This window comes from Octopus sinensis, linkage group LG10 (assembly GCF_006345805.1).
Source record: "Octopus sinensis linkage group LG10, ASM634580v1, whole genome shotgun sequence".
Lineage (NCBI taxonomy): Eukaryota > Metazoa > Mollusca > Cephalopoda > Octopoda > Octopodidae > Octopus > Octopus sinensis.
The window spans coordinates 68,094,686-68,121,517 of NC_043006.1; the positions used below are offsets into that span (position 1 = coordinate 68,094,686).

Here is a 26,832-nt window from a genome sequence, read left to right on the forward strand (position 1 = left end):
TATGGAAGTTGGGGTAATGGTGTAGATGGTATTTTCCGTCACCCATCTTGCCATCATTTTTCGCATTATTGCACCATCCAGCTGCTGTAATTGCATGAGAGCAGGACTACATATTTCATTTCCTTTTTCTGCGACCACTACCTTTTCAGATTCATCCCTGATACATGACATCATCTCTTGCCTGTTTGTTATTCATTGAACCGACAGTTATCTTGTCCTGAGCTACATCTTATTACTTCCCTATGTCATTATTAGTACCATCCAGTATCTACTATTGACCCCCCCCACCTTTATTTGCCACTCACTATATCCACTCCTATTTACCACTGGTCTCTATCCTTGTCACTGTACATCTGTTTACCCACCGCCATTACTTCACTCATTCACTCACCCTACACATCACCTTATTTCTCATCTATCTACAGTTTGTTATTCTGTAACTCTCTTTGCTTTTTGTACTGCAACTCGTCACCTCCTCCTTCCTGAGCTGCCTGTTTTCCTTATCATCTTCCCTTAAATCCTTATTTACCATCAACAATGCTCCCACTCTGTATTCACTACATTCATCTCTACCACCATCTCTAACTGTCTGTCATCTCCTCTCACACTCTGGCTGACTTACCCATCCATCCTTCCCGATCTTCTGTGCTCGTTCTCTCTTTACTTATCCTCTTGTGCATAGAGAGCACATGCTGACACTTGTTACCACCATCCTTATCACTCCATCTACTCCTAGCCACCTTATATAGTGCCAAGTAGCCATATATCTGCACTACAACAGCACCAGGCATAAAGCTACCTTCCTCTTTACTTCATTTCACTCAATCAAGGGATGTTTTTTTGTCTTGCAAATTACTTGGCAACCCCACCAGTGCTGGAGCCTTGATATAAAGAAAAAAAAAAGCACCCAATACACTCTGAGAAGTGGCTGACATTATAAAGGTTATCCAACTGTAGATGTCTTGGCAAAGCAGTCATCAAAGCTCCGTGAAGTCCTCCAACTCATCAGACCCTCTGAAATTGTCTAGCTCATGTTGGATGATTTCGCAGGATTTAATGATATATATGTGTGTGCATGTATATTGTATATATGTTGATTATTCATACATATATGTGTTTATGCACATGTTTAAATCAATAATGGATTGCTGATGAATTTGTGCATCAAACAGAACTACCTTGTAGAATTCTAAGCAAGTTACATACTTTTATTACAAGGAGAACTTTACCATTTGACAAATGGAGCTTGATAAAATAAGTCCCAGATAAAGTACTAGTATCAGTGTAGTCAGCTATAAAACCTTTGAAGGAAGTACCCTAGCATGGTTGCTGTTCAAAACTGAAAGTAGTAAAGAAATAACTCAATTTATATTAATGCATATTGATATATGTGGAGGCGCAATGGCCCGGTGGTTAGGGTAGCAGACTCGTGGTTGTAGGATTGGGTTTTTGATTCCCAGACCGGGCATTGTGAGTGTTTATTGAGCGAAAACACCCAAAGCTCCATGACGCTCCGGCAGGGGGTGGTGGCAATCTCTGCTGTACTCTTTCACCACAACTTCCTGTTACTTTCTCTTCTGTTGGTCTGCTCGCTTAGCCAGCAGGGTGGCGTCATTTGAAGGCTAAAACAATGTGAAGCACGTTGTGACCAGCAATGTGTAGCAATATTTGTTAGCCTGGTCAGTCACGGTGATCATGGTGATATTGGTATATATTAAATGTATATTAATGTTGTAAAGTCATATAAGATGGTTTCACTGTTTATATGTCTGAGATCAAAACCTAAGTTCAGTTTTCTAATATTGTCTCCCTACATGGGGTTAACAGCTCAATTCAACATTTTCTATAACTTTTCTGAAGTCTTGATTACTCAATTTTTTTGTCTTTTTTGCTTCTTTTGTTTCTTAAAAAATTTTTTTTATTACTTTGCAGAACAAGACGGGAATCTTAAACAAAACAAAAATTATGGAAAATGGGAAAAAAGTTGGGTTAGTATTGCACTATTTCCTGTTTGTTTAATTTTATTTTACTCTAGAATCAAAGAGGTGAAGAACAATACCTATGACACTTTAATTTTTTCAGGGCTTCTGAGACTGGTGGGAAGAAGATATCCTTAGGCTAGAGACATGGGCAAAATACTTGCAACAGAGTGAACTTCACTAAAGGTGCCCCAAGGACCACATGCTGGTGTTAGACCAGGCATTGGATTAAGTCTAACCCAAGAATTCAGAATGCAAAGTGTTGGCACAAATATGTGTGTGTGTGTGTGTGTGTGTGTGTGTGTGTGTGTGTGTGTGTCATCAGTTTTGAGATTTTGACAACTCTGCCTTAAACTGTTGTTTTATTTTGTCAACCATGGAAGGATGAAAGGCAGAGTTGACCTTAGTTGAATTTTGAACTCAAAGTACAAAGAGCTGAAACAAATTACTTCAAGTTATTTTGTTGTTGCCAATTCACTTCCACTTTCACACTGCTATCCTTGATTTTAGCTTAAGCAGGAGGACTCAGAGGAGAAACAAGAAGTTATTATATATCTTATAAAAAATAAAATTCCCAAACACATCTTAACCAAGAACAAACTGTCAACAACAACTTAATGAAGTGCAGACATATATATCAATTTATATTTTCAAGATAAACATGATTTATTGAGTGTCTAATATATCATTTATTCATGCAGCCTGTCTTATCTGCCAAGTTGACTCATTTTTCCAATGGCTACACTTCCTTCATTGCTACTAGTTATAAGCCCTATAGATTAACAATATTGGTAGAATGTTGGACAAAATTATTGGAAGTATTTAGTTTTTACTTCTTTATATTCTAACTTGAAATTCTGCTAAAAATGTTTTTGCTTTTCATCATTTTTGGGATCATCATTGTCATCATTTAACATCTGCTTTCCATGCTGGCATGGGTTGGATGGTTTGACTGAGGACTGGCGAGCCAGATGGCTGCACCAGGCTCTAATCTGATCTGGCATATCAGATGATGATAAAAGGATGATAAAGGGATGATTAAGGGATGATAAAAGGAATGTCACTCTGACATTGAGGGTGACTAAACAGAGTGTTTTGTCCTCTAAAGTTTTGACCTTTGTCCTCACAATTTCTAATGTTCTTAGCTTACAATCTCACAGCCATAGCATTACAAAAAAGCTGACTGTTCTCTTCAGAGCCAAAAATAGACCAAGCAACTGAGAGAATAAATGTTCTCTGCAGAACCAATATGGTTTTGTTTTATCTTGTTTTCAACAATCTCAAAATCCAACGAGCCACTTGTCTACACATTGTTGCCATCTGAATACTTTGCATGCAGAATTAAGGTGGTGAGCTGGTAGAATTATTAACATTGGGCAAAATTCTTAGCTGTATTTTGTCAGTCTGAGTTCAAATTCCACTGAGGTTGATTTTTACTTTTTGTGTTTTTGGAGTTAATAAGAACCAGTTGAGCACTGGGGTCAATGTAATCAACTTAACCCCTCACCCAAAATTGCTGGTTTTGTACCAAAACTTCAAACCAATATTATGTATACAGAATGATGATCCAGCTGTGATTGTAACTTTGAGATTGCAATATCCACTGGTCCTATGTATTCTGATTGCAATCTGTGGGCTGATAGTAGTGTGCTTTGAATATCTCAGCATTGAACTGCATGTTTTTTTTTTTCAGCTCACTTCTATATTGTGTTTAGGTCTTGCTGTAATTTTGTATTATCATGAGGGTTTTTCACTGCTAGTGTTACTTTTGTTTTGTCAGTATAACTGTAATAGTAGCTGACTGTATGACTGAGAGCATGTCTGAGAAAGCCACCACAAAAAACAGTGGTCCCTATACAGTTCCTTGAGGGACTCTACTTAGAAGTTATATTTCTTCAGAGAGAGCACTGTTGGCTGCAAGTGGTTGACTCCTATTTCTGTTTTGTCGTAAACTAATGATGAATTTATTTGCTACTATGAGTCATGTAATGTTGTTTTGTCTTACTGGTATTGAGCTTTGGAATACTTGATGCCAGTTTTTCATTGTTTTACATTGCTTTCCATGCTAAAACGAGTTAGAATGTCAGTATTTTTTCCACTAATCTCTCTACAGGAAAAAGTGGAGTCAATCATATGTGAAGATATTTGGTTCCAATATTGCATTTTACAAAGATCAACGTGCTGCTGCAGTCGGACCCGGTGCCAAAAATGGAAATCCTGAACAAATTATATTCCTTGGTGGAGCCAAGTGTTCTCATGCTTCAAAAGATATCTCAAGCAAGAAGAATGTTCTCCTTGTAAGTTTTGGTCAGCATTATTTCTTTACTTCAAATAGATGGTTCATAAAAGTCACTTTCATGTATCTTACAGAATATGATAGTTGCTTTGACCAAGTCTCTGTCAGTTTCCACCACTAAATCTGATACAACTGTATAGCTGACATTTTTTTTTTATATGTTGAACATACAATAGAAGTTGAAGTGATAGTAAATATAGCTACCCCTGAAATAACCAATAACAACAACCAGATACTGAACAAAACATGAGTAAAAGGAATGGAAACCATTCAAATGTTTCTAAATATAAGTGATTATTTATAACCAGTTTCTTTCAACAGATTTAACCTTTATTCTGCTCTCTACATGCTTTGAGCATATGCAGTGAATCTGCATAAAGAAATGATCCTCTTTCTACAAATTAACTTTCTTATCTTGCAAAAATATAATTGAACTTGTACGACAGAATGGGCCGACATTAAGAAAACCATGCATTTGCAGATGACTAACATTTTCCTGGCCTTAACCCTAAGTCATATGGAAAAATCTGATTCCAGGATACCAAAAGAGTACTTTATACACTAATTATTTGATATTCTTGTCTACAAGATATTAAGATCATGAATATACATTACTAGTGTGATAGTACTATATACTAATGTGTTAGTGCTGTAACAATATGTGGATAGTTATGTCTTTCAGTACTATTCTGTATATTATCAAGTACCTTAATTACTTTAATAATTCATCAAATTATATGCTTACAGCTGGAAGATATACAGAACAACCAAGTTTTATTACAAGCAGATGATAACACAAAAATTCAAGAATGGTTGGTCTACATCAATATGATTATTTCTGAAATGGTAAATTCTTTTGATATTCTATTGTTTAGGTTCTTTATTTATGCATCTGAACTTTCTGTATGTATGTACGTAATATATATGATGATGATATATATATATATATATATATCATCATCGTTATCATTTAACATCCGTTTTCCACACTAGCATGGGTTGGACAGTTTGACCGGGATCTGAAAGCCATGGAGGCTGCACCAGGTGTGTGCCACCGGCGCAGGGGCCAGAGTAGGCTGGCAAACGGCCACGATCGGTTGGTGCTTTTACGTGACACCGACACGGACGCCAGTCAGGCGGTGCTGGCATCTGCCACGTTCAGACGGTGCTTTTTATGTGTCACCGGCACAGGTGTCTTAACTACAATTTCCATTTGAATTTTTATTTTGATGTTGATGTACTTGACTCAATAGATCTCCTCAAGAACAGCGGGTCACTCTACGATCCAAGGTTAGCACAGCAAGCTGTCCTGCGAGCCATGAACTCACTTTATTTGTCGGGTCTTCGAAGTCACAGCATATCTCCAGAGGTCTCGGTCTTTCGTCATAGCCTCTTATATATATATATATATATATATATATATATATATATATATATATATATATATATATATATATGGTACTTAATTTGAGGCCCCAGAATTTAGTTCAGTATTATCTATACAATTTCAAAGTAAGGTGATTAAAATCAAAATAAGCAACAAGGATATTGTTGCTTCTGGATATCCTTATTGCTTATTTTTATATATATATATGTGTGTGTGAGTGTATGTTGAGCAATAACACCTTAAGCTCCACAAGGCTCTGGCAGGGGTGAGTGGGTATCGATCCCTGCTGTGTTCTTTCACCACAGCTTTCTCTCACTCTTTCTTCCTGTTTCTCTTGTACCCATATTTCAAAGGGCCAGCCATGTCACACTCTGTTTCATGCTGAATCTCCCCGAGAACTACTTAAGGGTACACGTGCCTGTGGAGTGCTCAGCCACTTGCACAATAGTTAACCATAACTATATTCTTTGTTCATCTTAAACATTTATTTCTATTTCAGTTGCCACTAAAATGATGAGTATTTATTATACAAACATTTAATAAATCCATTATGGAAGCACATCTACAATGTATTTCTGTCTGTCAATCCACCACTTCACTCTTTACATACATACATACATACATATATATATATAGACATATACATATATAGAGACAGATAGATAAAATGTTAGATAGAAAGATAGATAGATGTAGTGTGTGTGTACATCCTGTCACATCAATTATAGAGGAAATATTGAGTCATGTTTGTTATTTTTCTATTCAGTCTACACAGGAAGAAAGTCGGTCGCAGTCAAGTTCCTCAAATCAACAGCAACCCTCTCCCGATGCAAGCCAGAAAAGTCCAAAAGGAACATCAAAAGAGACCAAACTATTGTTCCCCACCAAAATTAAAGGACGAGGTCAGTTGTAATTTCAGATCAACTATTTTGTTTTATTGTCCAGATTATTCTTCTGTCGAAGCACCTGGGTGTAAAATGTTGATAAAACCTGTAGAGACATGGATTAGCATTTTGATCAGATGCTTGATTCCATTTCTGCTTCATTGCAAGGTATCGAAATAAGGAAGGTTGCTTCCACTGACCGTTGAAAATTTTATCAGATATATGAAAGTAGTGTATTTCAAGTTTATTTTGACTGTTTAACATTTCGATTACTCTGTCAAATGTTATGTTTATATATTTACGTTATTTTGAATTACTCATATGTTCTCTCATAGCTTTGAGATAGCAGTGATGTGACTATTTTTAGAATGACATTGTAGTGTAGGTGTGAGGGGCTAGATCTGGCCAGTTTGAATAGTAAGCTGGAAGAATACTTGGGCTGGATATGGCCAATGTAAATGCTAATGGGTTAAATATCTAGGTCAGTGTGTGTGTGTGTGTGTGTGTGTAATGGTGGTGGTGGTGGGGGATAATTCCAGGGTGGCAGTTGTGAGGAGGAAGTGTTGGATAAAGTATTCAATGTGAGGTGAGAGGGAAGCAGCCAAGAGCTCCAGTAAAGGAATAAGAAGGCAAAATATTTCCTGGTTGTTGACTTGCTGATGTTCAGGTTTGCTATTTGCCACATCTATATCACAAGTCCGGAAGATTCTGTCTGTCACACTTTTTAACACACTTTGGATACGGGTACCTTTAGCCAGATTTGCTTTGCTTCATGTACTGCAACCAGGGTCCTAACTGGGCTTATCATGACCTCATAATACATCAACATCCTTTACTCTTCTCTAGGTGCTAAAAGCTAAAACTTAGCCATTTGAGTAATTCTCTTTCCTTTTCTCCAAATAATCTGGTTTCATTCATTTCCAAAGTGGATGGGCAGATAACACTAAAAATCTCTTGTGAGACTTCTACATCAATGTACCTGAAGAGACCCAGAGTGATAGGTTGAAACATGTTGTACCTAATAAAAGTCTAATATGAAATCCATTAATTAATAATAATATATATATATATATAAACAGCTGGGCACAGTTTAATACCATAAAGGAAAATTCAATCATCACTAAATGTGACTAAGGGTGTCAAGACACCTACATTGCTAGAAATAGGAGTAAAATATTCTTTGTGAGTGCAAATGTATACACTTGCATTAAGAAGGGAAGAAACCTCCTTATGACCAAATCAAGAATCTTTCATACACACCTCACATGTTTGTGTGTGTGTGTACTTGCTTGCATTTGTGTATTTGTTTCTTGCTGCCTTGACTTTGCATGATGTAAACAAGTATCGCAGACATGCAAGCAGTGTTCTTCATTTTTAATCTTCCATGGAAACATGTCTGGTCAAGTAGAAATATTATCTTTCTTGAAAACAGCTGAGGTTTTAGCAAGTTCGTGACAGGAAGCACAGATGTAGAAAAATTGACCTCAGCAAATTCCATCCAATTGAGCATACAAAAGTGGACAATATGATGATGATGAAGATAGTAGTTTAATACCCCCTCCTCACACACACACACACATGAGTATGCAACATCCAGGTCGTCTAACTTATGTTGATCAAAACATTTTTCATTACAGCTCTGTCTACAAAACGGCAAAAAGGAAAAGATGACGAGAAAATGACAATTCGAGAAAAACTAGCCAATCTTTTAACTGGTCGTCCAACAATGGAGTCTCTTGAAGCCAAAGGAATCCTAAAAAGTATGTCTTTTATCAAATATGTTGTTGCCATATGAGCATGCATGCACACGCATACAAGCACAACACACACACAGACATGCATAAATAACATACATAAAAGGTCAACATACATACACACTCAAGATAGCACCTACTCACACAACACGCAAACAAAATGCACACAGAAACACAAGACACGCACACAAGCACAAGACACACACACACACAACACACACGCACAAACAACACACACTGAAACATGACACACACACACACACACACGCACACAAACACAACATACACATAAACAACATGCACAAACACAAATATAACACACACACAACACCCACACAAACATCACAAACACAACACACACAAACAAGACATACACTCACACATCACACACATACACAAACATAATGCGCATACACACACACACAAACAACTCACATGCACAAATACAACACGCAATACACATACACTAACACAACACACACAAACTCAGCATACACATGCAAACCACACATACAAACAACACACATAAACAAACAAAAGAGTTTTTTTTTCTTGATGATGGCAGTGGAGTGATGCATGAATTGTAAGTAAAAAAATAAGCCACATCCGTGTGAGTGTGTGGGAACAGGAAGGAGATTCTAACCAAACTGAGTAAGCCATCTGAAAGTATAAAGTGCTCAGTACCAGGATGTTGAATAGGTTGTAAAGTATGTTTTAACTACAGTATGTTAAATCCCGTTAAAGCACTTATTAGCATCATGTTTTACTAAGTTTTTCGAGCATTCACTGTCATATGAAACCATTTATATGTCCGATTCTTTTGTTGATTTTTACTTGTGTATTTCTTTGCCGTTATGAGTTAGATGAATACTTGTTACTGCGGCATTGTTTTACAGAGGAATTGAAATTAAACATAGTGGACTGGATGGATTTTATCTGGCACCACCTCTGGCAAGGTCTACTCTGGCATAGTTTCTACACTGGATGTCCTTCCTAACGTCAATCATTTTATGTGCCACCCCCAAACACTGGTGAGGTCACCATATAACTTGCAAGACAAAGGTCCCTCAAATGAGTGGGGAAATAGTATTGAAGGAGGTGGATTTGTGCCACAGCAGTGTCTCAAAGTACAAGGTGTGAATATAAATGCAGTGGTAGGAGATTCCTCAGGTTGCATGAGTATACACACACACACACATACATATATAAAGGAAGAAGGATCCCCTTTGGTCATGAATGACCATAAGATTGCACCTAGAAGGTTAGCATCCGAGGCACAAGTCTGGGCAAGGGAAAGGCAAAGGCCAATACAGCTTGGCATCAGTGACATCACAACTCATTTCTACAACTGAATAAACTGGAGCAATGTGAAATAAGTGTCCTGCTAAAGAACACAACACAGCCTGCTCTGGGAATTGAACTTACTACCTCATGATTGTGAGCCCGACGTTCTAACCACTGAGCCATGCACCTTCGTATATATACGCATATATACTCTTTACTCTCTCTCTTACTTGTTTCAGTCATTTGACTGTAGTCATGCTGGAGCACCGCCTTTAGTCGATGAAATTGACCCCAGGACTTATTCTTTGTAAGCCTAGTACTTATTCTATCGGTCTCATTTGCCGAATCGCTAAGTTACGGGGATGTAACCACACCAGCATCGGTTATCAAGCAATGTTGGGGGAGACAAGCACAGACACACAAACATATACACATACATACATATATACACACACACACACACACACACACATATATATATATATATATATATATATATGACGGGCTTCTTTCAGTTTCCGTCTACCAAATCCACTCACAAGGCTTTGATTGGCCCAAGGTTATAGTGGAAGACACTTGCCCAAGGTGCCACGCAGTGGGACTGAACCCGGAACCATGTGGTTCTTAAGCAAGCTACTTACCACACAGCCACTCCTATGCCTAAATATATATAAATATATATACTGTATTTTAACATATATAAGGAACCCTTTTTCATCAAAAATTAAGTTAAAAAAATATGGGAGTTTCTTATACATGAATAGTATTATAATCCCTTACAAAACCTTTTTTTCCAAATTTTGAGTCCCAAAAATTAGGGGGTTCCTTATACACATTTAAATTCGGTATATATAGAAACAGGGATTTTACAGTCTTTCTTTTTGTTTCATTAATTGTATTAGGGCTAAGGTTATGTTACTTGCAGAAAAAAATAGTTACTTGTTTTGTTTACTCACATGTTTTTGCTTTGTGACTAAATTCTCGTATCCTGTTTTAAAAAAAAGGATTTTTTGTCATTTAGAGTTCTTTCTTCAAGCATAGCTATAAGAAACCATGCATTTTATATTTCATGGTGTTAAGAAGGGATCCAGCTGTAGAAACTCTGCCAGATCAAGATTGGAGCCTGGTGCAGACATCTGGTTTGCCAGTCCTCAGTCAGATCATCCAACTCATGCCAGCTTGGAAAGCGGATGTTAAACGATGATGATGATGATGATAACTCTGTGAATTTATTTTATTAAAATTGTAGTCATCGTCATTATCATCATCGTTTAATGTCTGTTTTCCATGCTGGCATGGGTTGGACGGTTTGATAGAAGGTGGCCAGCTAGGGAGCTATCCAGATTCCAGATTATCTGTTGTGGTATGGTTTCTATGGCTGGATGCTCTTCATAAAGCCAACCACTTCACAAAGTGTGCTGGGTAGCTTTTTACATGCCAGCAGCATGTTTGCACGTAAGCAACACCAACACGAGTGTATTTTACGTGACAATGGCACCTGTAAAAGACAAGCCTGTATATACGGATGACTGATTCTACTTGGCTTGATGCATCTTCTCAAATACCACAAATCGCCACAACTCCTGTAGTAGCCTTTAAAACTTTCCGTTTGTGTATCAGTAGATAAGGATTCTCTCTCTCTCTCTATATATATATATATAGCAAGATCACCCTATATGTCAAAGGGCTGGCATGTGGCCCCATTCCCAGCTGAAGTTGGCTGTTGTGGTTTTCAATCTCGATTAGAGTCTCTCTCTCTCTCTCTCTCTCTCTCTCTCTCTCCCTCCTCTCTCCCCTCTCTCTCTCTCTGTGGACGGGTAACCAAGTACTTCCCCTGCAGCAAGACACCTGTTTCTATCTCTCTTACATTATAACCTTTCACCATCTGATACAAGTTCCCCTCCTCCAGTGCTCCCTCCCCACTCAATGGATCTCTGTCTTACAAGTTACTTGGTGACCCTGCCAGTGCTGGTGCCACTTAAAAAGCATCCAGTCCAGACTGTAAAGTGGTTGGTGTTTGGAAGGGTATCCAGCTGTAAAAACCATGTCAAACTAACCCTCCTTGTGCTTGTGCTGGATGTTTGGTGTTAAGAAGGGCATCCAGCCGTAAAAACCCTGCCAAAACAGACACAGAAGTCTGATGCAAGCTCCTACCAGCTCCTGTCAAACTATCCAACCCATGCCAGCAAGGAAGGCAGGCATTAAATGATGATGATGATGATGATGATTAGTGTGCTATTTCCTGCAGAAGATCGGTCTGGAACCCAGACAACTGAAGAAAGCCATCAAGGATATAGGTATAGCAGTTGAAACTATCTCAAGATGGCTATGGTTGATAAGAGCCTGCAAGTGGAACCCTTCCAGAGATAAAGACTAACTCAGTCCTCACTGCCCTACTCAGGTGAAACATACCGGCTAAGGAGTGAAATGCTTGTAACCTTGATATATCTGCTGGTAATACGGAAAGGTTTCCAGCATTGCACTGGATTTTGATGAGCTTGCAAAACCTCTGAGTAGTTTCTGCAGTTTCTGTGTGACGTAAAGCATCGCTGATATTTATTTCTCCTCATTTATTTCACCTAGTGAAAGATTATTGAGAAGGATGGCTCTAAAAGTCACAATATTACAATATTACATTCATGAATCTTAAATAAGAGATAACAAACAGTTTAATTGATGATGGTAAACATTCTGTGGAAATCAGTTATAAACTGATCTATAATAGTTTTATGATTGATCCTTTTAACTCAGCTGGGTTAAAATCTTGTTGATTTAACCCTTCTGCACTTTGATTACTCTGTCAAATGTAGTGCTTATTTCAGTTCTATATTTAAGAGATGAGGAATTATATACATTATTTACAAAGGCTGGAGGGTATATCAGCTGAAACGTGTTAACAACAAACAAGATGAGGACAAATATCCGTCGAATAAATAATGTAAATAAAGTAGTGCTTATTTATTCTTATTGTTTTGAATTAATCCTGCATTATCTTAGAGCTTTGAGACTTTGATGATGTGATTAGAATGAGGGTTGGTGTCAGAGGCTGTATCCAGCCAGTCTAAAATGCTAAAGGGTTGAGACATAAGTGATTACTATTTGGGTGATGAAATTTGGAATGGGTTCATGGTTGCAATGAATTATTATTTGCCAGAGCGTAAATGAACTTGATCTCAGCTGATGGTTGTGAAAAGAACTTTCTTTAAAATTCAATGAGTGGAATATTTGATAAATCAGCTTTTCATTGGTATGTAAAAATTAGTCTACATGTAAGTTTGTAAATTAATATTTTCATAACATTTCTGAACATATTCTGATGTTAAATTTGTGACATAAGGTTTGCATTAGAGATGTAGTGACATATTTTTAGAAAACTTCAGATTCAATTAGCTGGTTAATCCTGGAATTAACCTAATTCTACGAGTTTTTAGTTTGATATTAAATTTTGTGGGGTCTGCCTTTATTTAGGTCTGGGATTCAATTTTATTTTGAACAGTTCAGTCTTGTACTCTTTTGCAATAAACCAAAAGATTTACCAGAAATATATGTTAATTTAATGAATTTTTTGAGGATGCTAAATTTATCTTTTCCTGCTTCCATTAGAAGTTTACACAAACAATTTTATCTCAGATTGTTGAGCCTTGTGAAGAGGTCTCCAAAATGAGTGGCAAGCTGCTGTTCTACAGAAGATCCATCCAATCTATGCAACTATGGAAAAATGGATCTGTAAATGAAAATGATTCTTGGATAATGAGTGTATATTTGTTATAATTTCTCTGTCTATATAATGTCAAGTCATTTCTGTGTGTACATGTGTAGTCACCTTCTCATCTTGTTTACATAAATACTCTCATCTAAGTTTCTAACATAGATTGACTAAAGTGTTCATAAGTTTGAAACCATCTGCACAATGATCAATTCAGTGTAATGTCTGATAATGATTATTTAATGCTTTGCTACCTTATCAAACCATTCTTTTAACACAGTAAACTCACCATGTTAAATCCACTGTCTTTAACAGTAATTATATTGAGTGGTTAGATTTCCCACTTGTTTAGTTGCGACAGTCAACTGCCAACTCTGCTGCAGTTGTATGTAACACATATAGTTCTGTGTGTGCGTAATGTCTGAGTTTTCTTGGTGTGTGTCTGTGTGATTGTGTGTATGTACACAAAAAAAAAAAATAGTTGACCTATGAAAAAGCTCAATTAACCATTTATGTCAAAGAAGGAGAAAGCTGTTGATTCTTCATGCTGGTTTGACTTGTCAGATATGAAAGGGAAGGAGCTACATTTTTGTTCACACATTAAACAACTGGTATGTAGTTGGTGGCCTTTAAGTTGTATTGATTACACTCAGTGTAACCATGGCAATAGCCGATTTCTACAGTGACCACCACTAGAATATGTAAACACTTAACACAGAATTAACAACCTAAATTAAATAGATCTTTGAAGCCACTGTTTATGAAGGGCGTCAAGAAGGGTATGGTGGCATAGAGGTTAAGTAGAAGTGAGTTGCATTGTTGTCATCATCATCATCATCATCATCTTTTAATGTCCGTTTTCCATGCTGGCATGGATTGGCTGGTTTGACAAGATCTGGCCAGCTGGAGAGCTGTACCAAACACCAATTGCCTGTGTTGGCATGGTTTCTGCAACTGGATGCCCTTCCTAATGCCAACCACTTTACAGAGTGTACCGGGTGCTTTCTTATGTTGCACTGGCACAGGTGCTTTATACATGGTACTGGCACAGATATCTTATACATGGCACCAGCACATGTACCTCATACATGGCACAGGCATGGGAGTCTTTTTATGTAGCACCAGCATGGTAGCTTTTTACATAATACTGGCTGCATTAAATACACCTCACTATAGATATGTCAATTAACACCTTGTGTCCTTAGATAAAGTAATTAATTTAATTAGGGATCCTTTCTATATATTACTAGTACCCCCTACAGTGTTCCTTATCCTAATTCTAGGGAAGCAGAAGGTGAATACTTGTTCTGTAACCTTATAAAGAGATACCCTTAAATAAATTGAGCAGTTATGTGTGAAAGGGACAGAGAATTTGTGCAAGGTCAGCATGCAATGATGTTGTTTTAGGGTTTTGAATGAAACCTTAGTGGTGATGATAATGGTCTCTTCGAAGTTATTTCAGTTGCAGTTTTACTAACAACTCACTGTCATGACTGACTGGATATTTGTACAGAAGAGTGGGTCTTTAAATATGAATGTTGTATAATGTGTCTCATTGTAGTGAGGTGTGCACATGTCATTGCCACATTCTAGTGATAGCGATGTATCCTTATATCTTGTGCCACACTATCTTTGTGATGCTGTGTACACTTGTCTTGATGTCGCATTCAACCATGGTTTTCCAGGCAAGTTGGTAGCAAAAGGGTTAATGAGATTTTTAGAACAGCTATCTGAATAAGTCATTAAAATTAGACATGTGGAAACTACCAGAAATGCCTCACATTTTCTAATCTTTCTCTCTCTCTCTCTCTCTCACACACACACTCACACTCTCTTACGTATGTGTAACATGAAGAATACTGCATCACAAAGATTGGATAGGATTGATATTCCATGCTAAGAGAAATTTCAGCCCTAATCATTTACACTGTCTTTCTGCTGACATCCTACACTAAACACTTCATCCAGTTCTTCCCAGAACTATAACACACTGGAATTTCACACATCTGTACGATTGCTATAAGAAACCTATTATAGCCATTGTTGGTTCTGTTTAAATTTCTATGCACTAACACCAAACTCAAGATCTCTGTAAACTATGATAGTGCAACATAACATATGAGACACACCATCACATCACAACACAACACATCTCTACATACTATCATTGTACTATCATCAGATCAGTTCTTTAGTAAATCATATTTATCCGAAACTTTGTTCATCTCTGTATCCTTGATCCTACACATGTTGTATCTCTTGATCGGCACTGTTTATATATTATATTTGTTGTCTTTGAATTGAGGTTAATTGTTCAAGGCAACTGTTTCTAGTGGAGGGAGGGTGGCAAGTGGTGTCTGCAAATTTGCAACTCCTCAGGCATGTGTTTAGACATGTGCTTTGAGTTTGTATTATATATATAAACATTAATTAAAGCTTACACATGTCCATATATATATGTCTCTGTAACGTGCATGTGTATGTGTGTGTGAGATTGTTACTCCCACCTCTTCTCATTGTCCTTTAGAATTCATCAGTGATTAATAAGATAAAACTATTTTTAACAGGATTATCAGCCTCTTTAAATGTGATTAATAACTTAATCTCCCTCCAAGGATAAACTTCAAACCAAAATCATTTTCCTTCCATCAGTTTTGGCTCTTTAAAAGATTTTCCTGGTTATTTAACAATTTAGTTTCATAATTGACCTATGTACGTTGACTGATAAAACTGTTTCTGCAGTTTGTTGGAAGACATCGTACCGAGCAGTTGCTAATTCTGTACTACTCTCATGGCTAATAATATTGACAATTATGGATATGGGCCTGCTCATTCCGGCTGGATTTACCCTCAGTTCTACCCAAATAATTATGTCAACTATCATACAAATGCTTACATCTATGGGCAGAATTTCTCCCCAGTTCCCTATTATAGTGAAACTTCTGTTCATAGCAACTGGCAATCTCCTGACTTAGAAACAGTTTCTGAAAAACCAAGTGGAATATGTAAGTAGACAACTACTGGGAAATTCATATGTACATGTACATAGATACATACATGTCTGTGCGTGCATATATGTATGTATGTATCTGTGTATATATGTATGTATGTTTGTATGTATGTATGTATAATTCAAACCAGTTTGATTTGGCCCCATGCAACTTGAAGCTTTGTAAGCTTCTTAGAGAAATCAGTTAGCTGAACCATATCATCATCATCATCGATTAATGTCTGTTTTCCATGCTGGCATGGGTTGGACAGTTCGACTGGGGACTGAGAAGCCAGGAGGCTGCACCAGGCTCCAGTCTGATCTGGCATTGTATCTACAGCTGGATGCCCCTCCTAACGCCAACCACTCCGTGAGTGTAGTGGGTGCTTTTTACATGTCACTGGCACAGGAGCCAAAGGAGGCTGGCAACGACCATGATCGGTAGGTGCCTTTTTTTGTGCCACCAGCACGGAAGCCTGTCAAGGCGGCACTTTTTACATGCCACTGGCACGGGGAACACAACTACAATTTCCATTTGATTTTGATGTACTTGACATTTGATTTTGATTTTGATGTACACTCACACACACAGACATATGTAGAAACACACACACACTTTCGTTTATTCATTACGTTACCCACTATTGTGAAAATTCTGTGTCTTCCTTTCATGTATGTTCCTCACCCACCACAATTTTACAATATTCTCTATAACACTGTGTTGTTACTCAGAGTACTGCCCCTCACCAATCACAACTCTTCAATATGCTCTATGAAATACTGTTGTTATCCACAGTACAGTCACACACCCCAAACGGTCAGCTGCAATGTTATTTGCTTTCCACATGAGTTTAACTCATATAATCATTATATGTAACCGTTATTGTGTGCAAATCATCTGTTAACGTTGGTTATGTGTCTCTGCATTATACTTAGTGTAACGTTATAAACAGTTAGCAAACAACTCAGAAAGAGCAGCTTGTGAAGAACAAAGTACAATGATTTGGTATTAGTTTAACACTAGTAAAGAGAATGGAGTGTCATGATGTTTTGGATATGTTTCTGATGAATGTTTCATGATGTTTTGGATGTAAATGTTTCTGATGAAAGAAAAGGGAATACGGAGAAAACTTGGGGAAATGGAGACAGAGACAGAGAGAGAGAGAGACACAGAGAGAATAGGACAAGAGCACTAACATAGTACAGTGAGACTGGGCATTTTTTATTTACTTAAAATTACACATGATATGGGGAGTAATAATCATTAGACTAAATATTTTGTGGAGAGAAAGTCAAGAGAGGCAAGTCTGAAATAAAAATCAGTTAATAATTGAATGAAGATTTATCTTCAGATGTGAGTCTGATCTTTAGTAATGCAGGGACAACTCTGAGTATGCTTCAGTCTTATTTGACCTCCTCAACAAAACACTATCATCTGTAATTATTGAGCATAAAGCTGACTGTCAGCTCTATAGAATTTCAGTGAATATTGACAGGGTGGCAACTTAAAAGAAAGACTGGGGGGAAATTCTCTATGAAAACATAAAGTGGATGCTATTATAGTAAATATAAGATTAATTAAAATTACAGCTGGAATGAAGGAAGAATGTCATTAACTTTAATGATTAATTTGGGTGAAGAGAGACAAGGAGGATCACTGTGTGTGTGGTGTGTGTGTGTGTGTGTGTGTGTGTGCGTGTGTGCGTGTGTATCAAGGCCATGATATCTGAGTAAGCTAAGTAGGCAAGTCTTACTAGACTAAAACTATAAAAAGAGAATACTGTTTCAACAAGTCGTGTCTATTTGATGCCCAACATGAAAAATGAGTACAAAAACCATGATAAGGAGAAAGAGGAAATGATTTCCAATTCTTTATACAAATACTAACCTAATTATTCGTGTTTATGTATGTATATAAATACATGTGTGTGTGTGCGTGTGTGTGATGGCCCTGTGGTTAAGAAGTTTCTTTCCTAACCACATGGTTTTGGGTTCAGTCCCTCTTTATCACCTTAAGCTGGTCTCTTCCTCTATTGCTCCAGATAGAAACTGAAACAGCCCATCATCTTTATATATTTGTGTGTATGTATATATGTGTATATGTGACATAACTATAAACATGATTAATGACACACCTCAGTTTAATGTTAGAAAAAAACTGTTTCTGCCAATATTATGACACATCTCATTTGTTCTCCTCAGCTGATACAACGTTCGGTGCTCTCCTGAAGGATATTTGCAACAGAGATAATTCCACAGTGCCAAACTTTGTAAAATTATGCATCAAGAGTATTGAAAACCGAGGACTTAAGCAAGATGGTCTGTACCGAGTTAGTGGTAACCTCGCTGAAATACAGAAGCTACGTCTTTCAGTAGACAACAGTAAGTATATTATTACTCTTTTACTTGTTTCAGTCATTTGACTGTGGCCATGCTGGAGCACTGCCTTTAGTCGAGCAAATCGACCCCAGGACTTATTCTTTGTAAGCCTAGTACTTATTCTATTGGTCTCTTTTGCCGAACTGCTAAGTTATGGGGACGTAAGCACACCAGCATCGGTTGTCAAGCGATGTTGGGGGGACAAACATACACACACACACACATATGACGGGATTCTTTCAGTCTACCAAATCCACTCACAAGGCTTTGGTCGGCCCGAAGCTATAGTAGAAGAGAAAATTATGTGGCCAAGGTGCCACGCAGTGGGGCTGAACCCGGAACCATGCGGTTGGTAAGCAAGCTACTTACCACACAGACACTCCTATGCCTACTAGTACATTTATTGCACTAACTGCTTCTAGTGATAACAGTAAGAAGCTGTTAGTGCAATAATCTGATAATCTAGCTTAAATGTTTTTTCACATTTATTCTGTAAACAGCATAAGAAGTTATTTTTGTTGTTTTTTTTTGAGTTTGTTTTTGCAATATTTTCATTATGATAATTATTCCACTTCTCCCTACCCATTGCCACCCTATGTCCTCCTCCAAACACCCTCATGTTATCTACTTGTACCCAGTTGTGGTTGTAATTCATCATCACCAAATCACCTTCATCTAATGTCTGTTATCCATGCTGGCATGGGTAGGAGCTGGACGTATGGATGGAAGCTGGTCAGCCGAAGGGCTGTCCAAGGATCATCATCATCATCGTTGGCTATTTTGGCATGGTTTCTATGGCTGGATACCCTTCCTAATGCCAACCACTTTACAGAGTGTACTGGGTGCTTTATTTGTGGTACTGGCACGAGTGGATTATAGATGGCACTTCATGACTCTTACCACTACCACCACCATATCTCCTACTACCACTGCCATTGATACCACTCCACGAACACCAACTGCTAATCAGAATATGGTGACTCATCTATTAACATTTATTTATTACCAAATAGTGGCAAGCTGGTAGAATTGTTGGTGTGTGGACCAAAGGCTTAGCATCCTTTCATTTGCCTTTACATTCTGAGTTCAAATGCAGCTGAGGTCGCCTTTGCCTGCCATCCTTTTGAGGTTGATAATCTAAGTACCAGTCGAATACTAGGGTTGATGTAATCAACTATCCCCCTCCCACTAAATTTTAGGCCTTGTGCTTATAGTGAAAAGGATTGGGTGACCCCCTTTGGTCATGAATGACCATGGGATTGCAGCTAGAAAGTACAAGTCCAGGCTAGGTTGTTTATGGAAGGCCAGCAGTCGTCCATGCATACCAGCTTCCCCAAGGGAAAGGCAAAGGCCGATACAGTTTGGCACCAGTGATGTCACAACTCATTTCTACAGCTAAGTGAACTGGAGCAACATGAAATAAAGTGTTTTGCTCAAGAATATAACATGCAGCCCTGTCTAGTAATCGAACTCATAACCTCATGATTGTAAACTCTACACTCTAACCACTGAGCCATGTGCCTTCACACAAATGGATTCTTACCAAATAAAAGACATTAAAAAAAAATCTAGTTTTGGTTCCAGTTGAGCCTCCCCCTCCCCTGCCCACCCTTCCATCTGTATATTTTTGAGGATAGTCAACTTAACTTCACCTTCCCACTCACTATTCACAATTTTCTTAATTATTTTAAAGGCATGGTTGTGTGGTAAGAAGTTTGCTTCCTAACCACATGGTTCTGGGTTCAGTCCCACTGTATGGTACCCTAGGCAAGTGTCTTCTACTATAGCTCCAGGCTGACCAAAGCCTTGTGAGTGTATTTGAGAGAGGAAAACTGAAAGCAGCTTGTCGTGTGTGTGTGTCTTTGTGTCTGTGTTTGTCCCCCACCACCACCACCTCCACTTGACAACTGTTGTTGGTTTGTGTACATCCCAATAACTTAGCAATTCAGCAAAAGATAGAATAAATACTAGGCTTTCAAACAATAAGCCTTGGGGGTTGATACATTCAACTAAAGAGTCTACAAGGTGGTGCTCCAGCATGGCCACAGTCTAATGGCAGAACCAATTAAAAGATAAAAGAATTTAGCCTATGCGGTTCATCTAGCACATATCCTGACCAATTCTATTTTCGTTGTCTTCTGGTGAAACGAAGGCACCATATTACCATTTATTTATTTAATTATTTTGTCTGAACTGACTTTAATTAATGCTATTTTTTTTTTATTTCAGTTAATGCTAACAGTCGATTCAATCTGGATGATGAATGCTGGGATATTCACACATTAACTGGGGCCCTAAAACTCTTTTTTAGAGAACTGAAAGAGCCTTTGATTCCATTCAATAAGTTTGATAAACTAATGGAAATTGTCAGTAAGTGACTTTTTAAGCTTTGTATTGTTTTTATATCATATGATGAGGACGGTGATGATAATGGCTAAAAGATGTGCGTGATGGTGGCAGTGGCAATGATGATAATGATAATGATGTCTGCTGTCTTCTTCTTCCAATCAGGACTCACGCCATTTGCTACAAAGAATAATCTCTAATTCGAGCCTACTCTAAGCTACTAAGAATGTGTGTGACAACTTGAAGATCCACACATCACATTCGATAGACTGGCGGTTGCACGGGCGCGAAAGCTACATTATCCTCATTCCGTAAACGGTGGCTTTTAACAGGTGGAGAGCTGAACCATCCTGGGGTACAGAGGATTCGCAATCTAGACTAGGGTCTGAAAGTTTTACCACTCCATAGTGGGTTACACCATGGTTCCTCTGCTTTGTGGCAGAAGTAGGAAGAAAGAGTGAGAGAAAGTTGTGGTGAAAGAGTACAGCAGGATTCACCCCCCCCCCACTGGAGCCTCGTGGAGCTTAGGTGTTTTTGCTCAATAAACACTCACAATACCTGGTCTGAGAATCAAAACCACATTCTTATGACCACGCAGCTGCTGCCCTAACCACTGGGCCATTGCACCTCCATATGGCTGCTGTTGCTGCCATTCTGAGATATTTCCTACATATTTTTCATGTGATGTTCATGCTAAAAATATTGTATTGATGACGAATAGGAAAAAATTGAGAAAATCATCAAGACTACATGTCTTCTTCCAGTATATAACTAAAACTCATGTAAGACATCGATGTAAATGCATGTAGCTAGTCTGGGAATTTCTGTTCTTTTGTTCGTGTATACCACATTTGCATGTGAGAGCAGGTAACCTAGTAGTTAGGATGTTGTACTCATGATTGCAAGATTGTGGTTTCAATTTGGGTAATTGATATTTAGGACATAACACTTGCATAATCTACCTTATTTTATCAATTCTACTACTTTCTTTATTAACTATATGTCCTCTTCTTGTATGTTTGTGTGTGTTTATGTTCACTGGTTGTAAACAATGGTCTCAATGATGATGTTGTTTCCAAAAGGGTCTGGGTTGTTTGATAGACGGAGAAATTATTACCTCATTGGAAAACCACTAGTACTGCTGACAGGCTGCAGAAAATTCTGTCCCAATATACTTTCATCTGAACCATGCAAGCATAGAAAAGTAGATGACATTAAAATGCTGATGGTGATGAAGCTGATGATGATGATCATCATGTATCATCATCATCATTGTTTTACATCTGATTCATATGTTGGCATAAGATGAGTGAGTCATCACAGTTTGACTCTGTCGTTATTGTGAATTATGACTTTGGGGCCAAGTTTTGCTCATATGTTCTTTTTTTGGCATGGCTTCAACAGCTGGATGCTCTTCCTAAACCAGCCACTTAAATGATCGTATTGAATTCATTTTATTGTAGCAACAGCACTAGAGGAGTTCTCTTCTACCCCACAACACAAGAGGTTCTTCATTGGTCTCAGTGGTTCTCAGCCATTTTTCATCTATGGACCCGTTTGGTTCCTATTTCTTTGGGGTGGACCTTTATAGCCATTTGATGTTTAAGAAAATCCAATTCTATTTTTATAATGAAATGCTATTAGGAAATGTGTAAAGAAAAAAACTATTGAAATATTTTGTGTTCTGTAGAAGTATCAGCAATTTATTGCATCAGTTTTAACAACAAAATGGATCAATTGGACCCTTGTTGAGAACCACTGGTCTATATTGTCCTCATTCATTATGAAATCAACAGAGTGGGTGATTGTAGACGATGAATGAAAGTTAGAGGGAGACAGAAGCAAATGAGAGGGGGGATGCAGAGTCATTGGGGGCAACAGTAGAAAGAAAGACAAATGAGAGAGAGAGAGAGAGAGAGAGAGAGAGACGGATGCAATCCCACCACTCAAGAAAGCCGTAAAAAAGAAGGAAGAAGATACTTCTCTCTCTCACCACCATCTTCTATTTCAAATCACGAAAGATTTGTCTAAGAAATAAAGGCTTGACCTCAACATCAAGCCATCATACAGAGGAGAAGGACCTACTGACCATCCTAATCAAAGGAATATGGTGCTGTTGGTGCTGATGGTAATGGTGCAAACATCACAGCTTTATTATTATATGTTGCTGAGTAATCTCCTGCTATCAAGAGTTCTTGAAGAACACAATCTGAGAACTTCACAGGCTTGGTATGGGTTAACTGAATCATTTTTTACATACTTTTCCATTTTGTTAGATATCTCAGTCATCATAGTGAGGGAAGAAATTGTTTTTTCTTTGTCTGCTTATACTTAGAGCATCAGAAAATGCCTTGCAATATTTAGTTATGGTTTTTTTACATTCTGAGTTCAAATCCTGCTGAGGTCAATTTTGTCTTTCATCCTTTGAGAGTTGATAAAGTACCAGTCAAGTACTGGGGTTGATAGTATTGGCTGATCCCCCTCACTTCAAAATTACTGGCCTTATACCTAAATTATAAAAATAATTAATTTCTTTTCTTGTTTCTGTGCTTTGCCATTTCATTTGTAGTCTTTAATATTTCCTTTTAACATTGTTTTCACAGAAGCAGAAAGTGCTACAAAACGCGAAGAGAATTTAAGGAAATACAAAGAAATTATTCATAGCTTTCCCAAGTGCCACTTTGAGACACTTAAGATGCTGCTTCAACACCTTCTAAGGTCAGCATATTACTTTTTTATTTGATGTGTAACTTCTCTCTGCAAGTTATTAAGAAATACACTGACCTGGCCAAAATGAGGTTATCAAAAACTGTTGACTTAAAATATTTGAAATCTGAAATTTAGCTATAACTTAAATGTTCCTCATTTTTGGAACCAGTTTTGTTAAGTCTTTTGTCTCTTATCTTTTATTTTTTACTTGTTTTAGCCATTGGACTGCGGCCATGCTGGGGTTCTGCCTTGAAGAGTGTAGTTAAATCAACCCCAGTACATATTATTTTAAAATCTGATACTTATTCTATTGGTCTCTTTTGTGGCATACAGTTATAGGGGATGTAAACAAACCAACACAAGTTATCAAGCACATACACACACACACACACACACATACACACGCACGCACATCGGGCTTCTTTCAGTTTGCATCTGCCACATCCACTCACAAGGCTTTGGTTGGCCTGAGGCTTATAGTTGAAGACACTTGCCCAAAATGCCATTGCAGTGGGACTGAATCCCAAACCACGAGGTTCGGGAAGCAAATTTTTTGGCATGCAGCCACATCTGCATAATTTCTGTAACGATATTTTCATTCTTTACTCTCTCTTTTACTCTTTTATTTGTTTCAGTCATTTGACTGTGGCAATGCTGGAGCACCACCTTTAGTTGTGCAAATCGACCCCAGCACTTATTCTTTATAAGCCTAGGACTTATTTTATCGGTCTCTTTTGCCGAACTGCTAAGTTATGGGGATGTAAGCACACCAACATTGGTTGTCAAGCGATGTTGGGGGGGACAAACACAGACACACAAACATATGCACACACATACATACATCATACATACATACATATTACGACGCGCTTCTTTCAGTTTCCATCTACCAAACCCACTCACAAGGCTTTGGTCGGCCTGCAGTGGGACTGAACCCAGAACCATGTGGTTCGTAAGCAAGCCACTCCTACGCCTTTGTATATCTTTCTATTGTATATTTTTCAATTTTTCAGTATTCACATCTAACAAATTCATATTTCTTTTTCAGAGTAATAAAATTATCTGAACACAACCGAATGCTCACTCAAAACGTGGCTATTGTCTTTGGACCAACATTGATGTGGCCAGAACGGGAATTACACAATCTTGCCATCAGTATCACCTACCAGAGCCAAATTGTCCAATTTCTTCTTCAAAACTATGCAAGCATCTTTTGATACAACTTTGTAAACCTGTCTAAAACTGGCCATAACCTGTTTTTTAGGTTAATCTTTTTGGCTGACATAACCCAACCATTCCAGCTTCTTTTCATGACAATACAGATTTGTGCAACGTTTGTGTTTACATGGGGTGTAATATTGGAGGGAACTGTCTTTATTCTTGACAACACACACAAAAAAAGGAAAAAAAACCCTTTGTTTTCTCCAGAAAGTTTTGGACCAAAAAAGAACCTATAAAGTTATATCGAGTTCATTTACCTGAAAAGCAATTTTTGTTTTTTTTTTAGTTGAAATTTTTTCTTGGATATTTTTTTTTGTTTTGTTTTTTCAGGTGTGTTAAAGTTGCTAAATTATATTTTAATTACGGAATTTAAGTCAACATTTTAAAATTCTTCTAGCCATTCCTCAATGGTATTTTCCTGTCTTTTATTATTAAAAATTTTATTTTTGTATTTTCTTTTTCTTCTAAGGATATGATAAATAATTTTATTTCTTTATTTAAAGTTCTGTGTAGAGACTTGCTGAAGACTTTAAGCTGATTGGCTTGTGGTGGAAGGGAGATAACTCTGGCTGTGTTCTTTATTGGATTTTGTGGTGATGCGTGGACAGGCAGCTGATAGTGAGACATGTGAATGTATATATGTATGTATGTATGATGTACGTGTATATATATATGTATGATCATAAATTTAAAATGACAAAATATTGTGTACACAATCTATAGCACTTCTATTTCCATTTTGTCATTTTATCAAATCTTTACAAACCAGATGCATATATATATATATATATAAATAGATAGATATATATGCATTAATGCACTTGTGTGTATGCACATATATATATGTTATATATGTGTATGTGTGCATGCTTGTGAAATCCCAGACACACATGCATGGCATGCGTTTATAAGTTAGTTGTTTTACAGCTATTGTTTAGCTCTAGATCAACTTTGATCAAAAGCATTCCAGTCATAACCATCCCCACTCCCTTTTTTTATACTTAGGACTGCATTGTCCGATGCTTCCTTCCAGTTTTATGATGGTAGGATGTGATTTTGAGGGAATTTGGCTGCTATTACTTGCAGGTCGAGTGACTGCATAGAGCCCCACACACACTCCCTCGATTTGCCAGTCTTGTTGCCCTGTTTGAATGTGATTGATATTATTCGGTATCTTAAGATAATATCATAAATGAGCATCTCATAAGGCAACACTATACTACTTTTCACATACTTTACTTCACATATTATATTTCACATATTATATTTCATATGCCCTACTTCATATATTCTATTTCATATTAAATTCCTTAAGGTTTTCTATAAGATCTTTAGCTAGAATTACAACTTACCAACCTGTTAACTATTTCAAACATTCAAAACCTGCTGTCTTTTGATTAATTAGCATGTTTAAATTTATGTAATTCATCCGCTTATGTCTGTTCTTCTATTTCTAAAAGGCTACTGAACCATTCCTTTCAAAATATATTTCCTCCTGTACATATGTTTAAATGCAAATGTGTAGCTGTTTAGTGTACCTACCTCTGTTTGTTACTGATCTTACTTTAAAGTTAAATCTCCCTATATTTCTACGTGGATTCAATGTCAAAACTTTGGGTTGATTGCTGTCCATATCTCTGAGCACACAGTCTGTATATTCACTGATATATATATATAGACAGAAATACTGCCATATATGCACCTCTTATACAGATAAATAAATACTCTTATAAACATGACTGTTTACCTGCGCAGAGACATATTTTACACAAGCTCCAACTATACCACACATACAGACATAATATAAAAGACATATTTATGTACACATGTATGTTCTCTGAATGTTGATTCATACATACGTGTATGTTGACATGGGTATATACCTATACACATGTATG

The 26,832-nt window shown here is 37.4% G+C and overlaps 1 protein-coding gene across 6 annotated transcripts in view; it reads left to right on the forward strand.

The window, feature by feature from the left end:
* LOC115216339 (rho GTPase-activating protein 12) overlaps positions 1-25,160 on the forward strand; it is a 152,845-nt gene extending 127,685 nt beyond the window's left edge. For all 6 annotated transcript variants that reach the window (XM_036506755.1, XM_036506757.1, XM_036506756.1 and 3 more), the window contains 9 exons: positions 1,933-1,988; positions 4,093-4,276; positions 5,023-5,121; positions 6,429-6,564; positions 8,184-8,306; positions 18,482-18,661; positions 20,888-21,028; positions 23,608-23,722; positions 24,762-25,160. In XM_036506755.1, coding sequence (XP_036362648.1) covers positions 1,933-1,988; positions 4,093-4,276; positions 5,023-5,121; positions 6,429-6,564; positions 8,184-8,306; positions 18,482-18,661; positions 20,888-21,028; positions 23,608-23,722; positions 24,762-24,930 — 1,203 coding nt within the window. In that variant the 3' untranslated portion in view covers positions 24,931-25,160. The remainder of the gene's footprint in view (positions 1-1,932; positions 1,989-4,092; positions 4,277-5,022; positions 5,122-6,428; positions 6,565-8,183; positions 8,307-18,481; positions 18,662-20,887; positions 21,029-23,607; positions 23,723-24,761) is intronic.
* Positions 25,161-26,832: the final 1,672 nt, after the last annotated feature.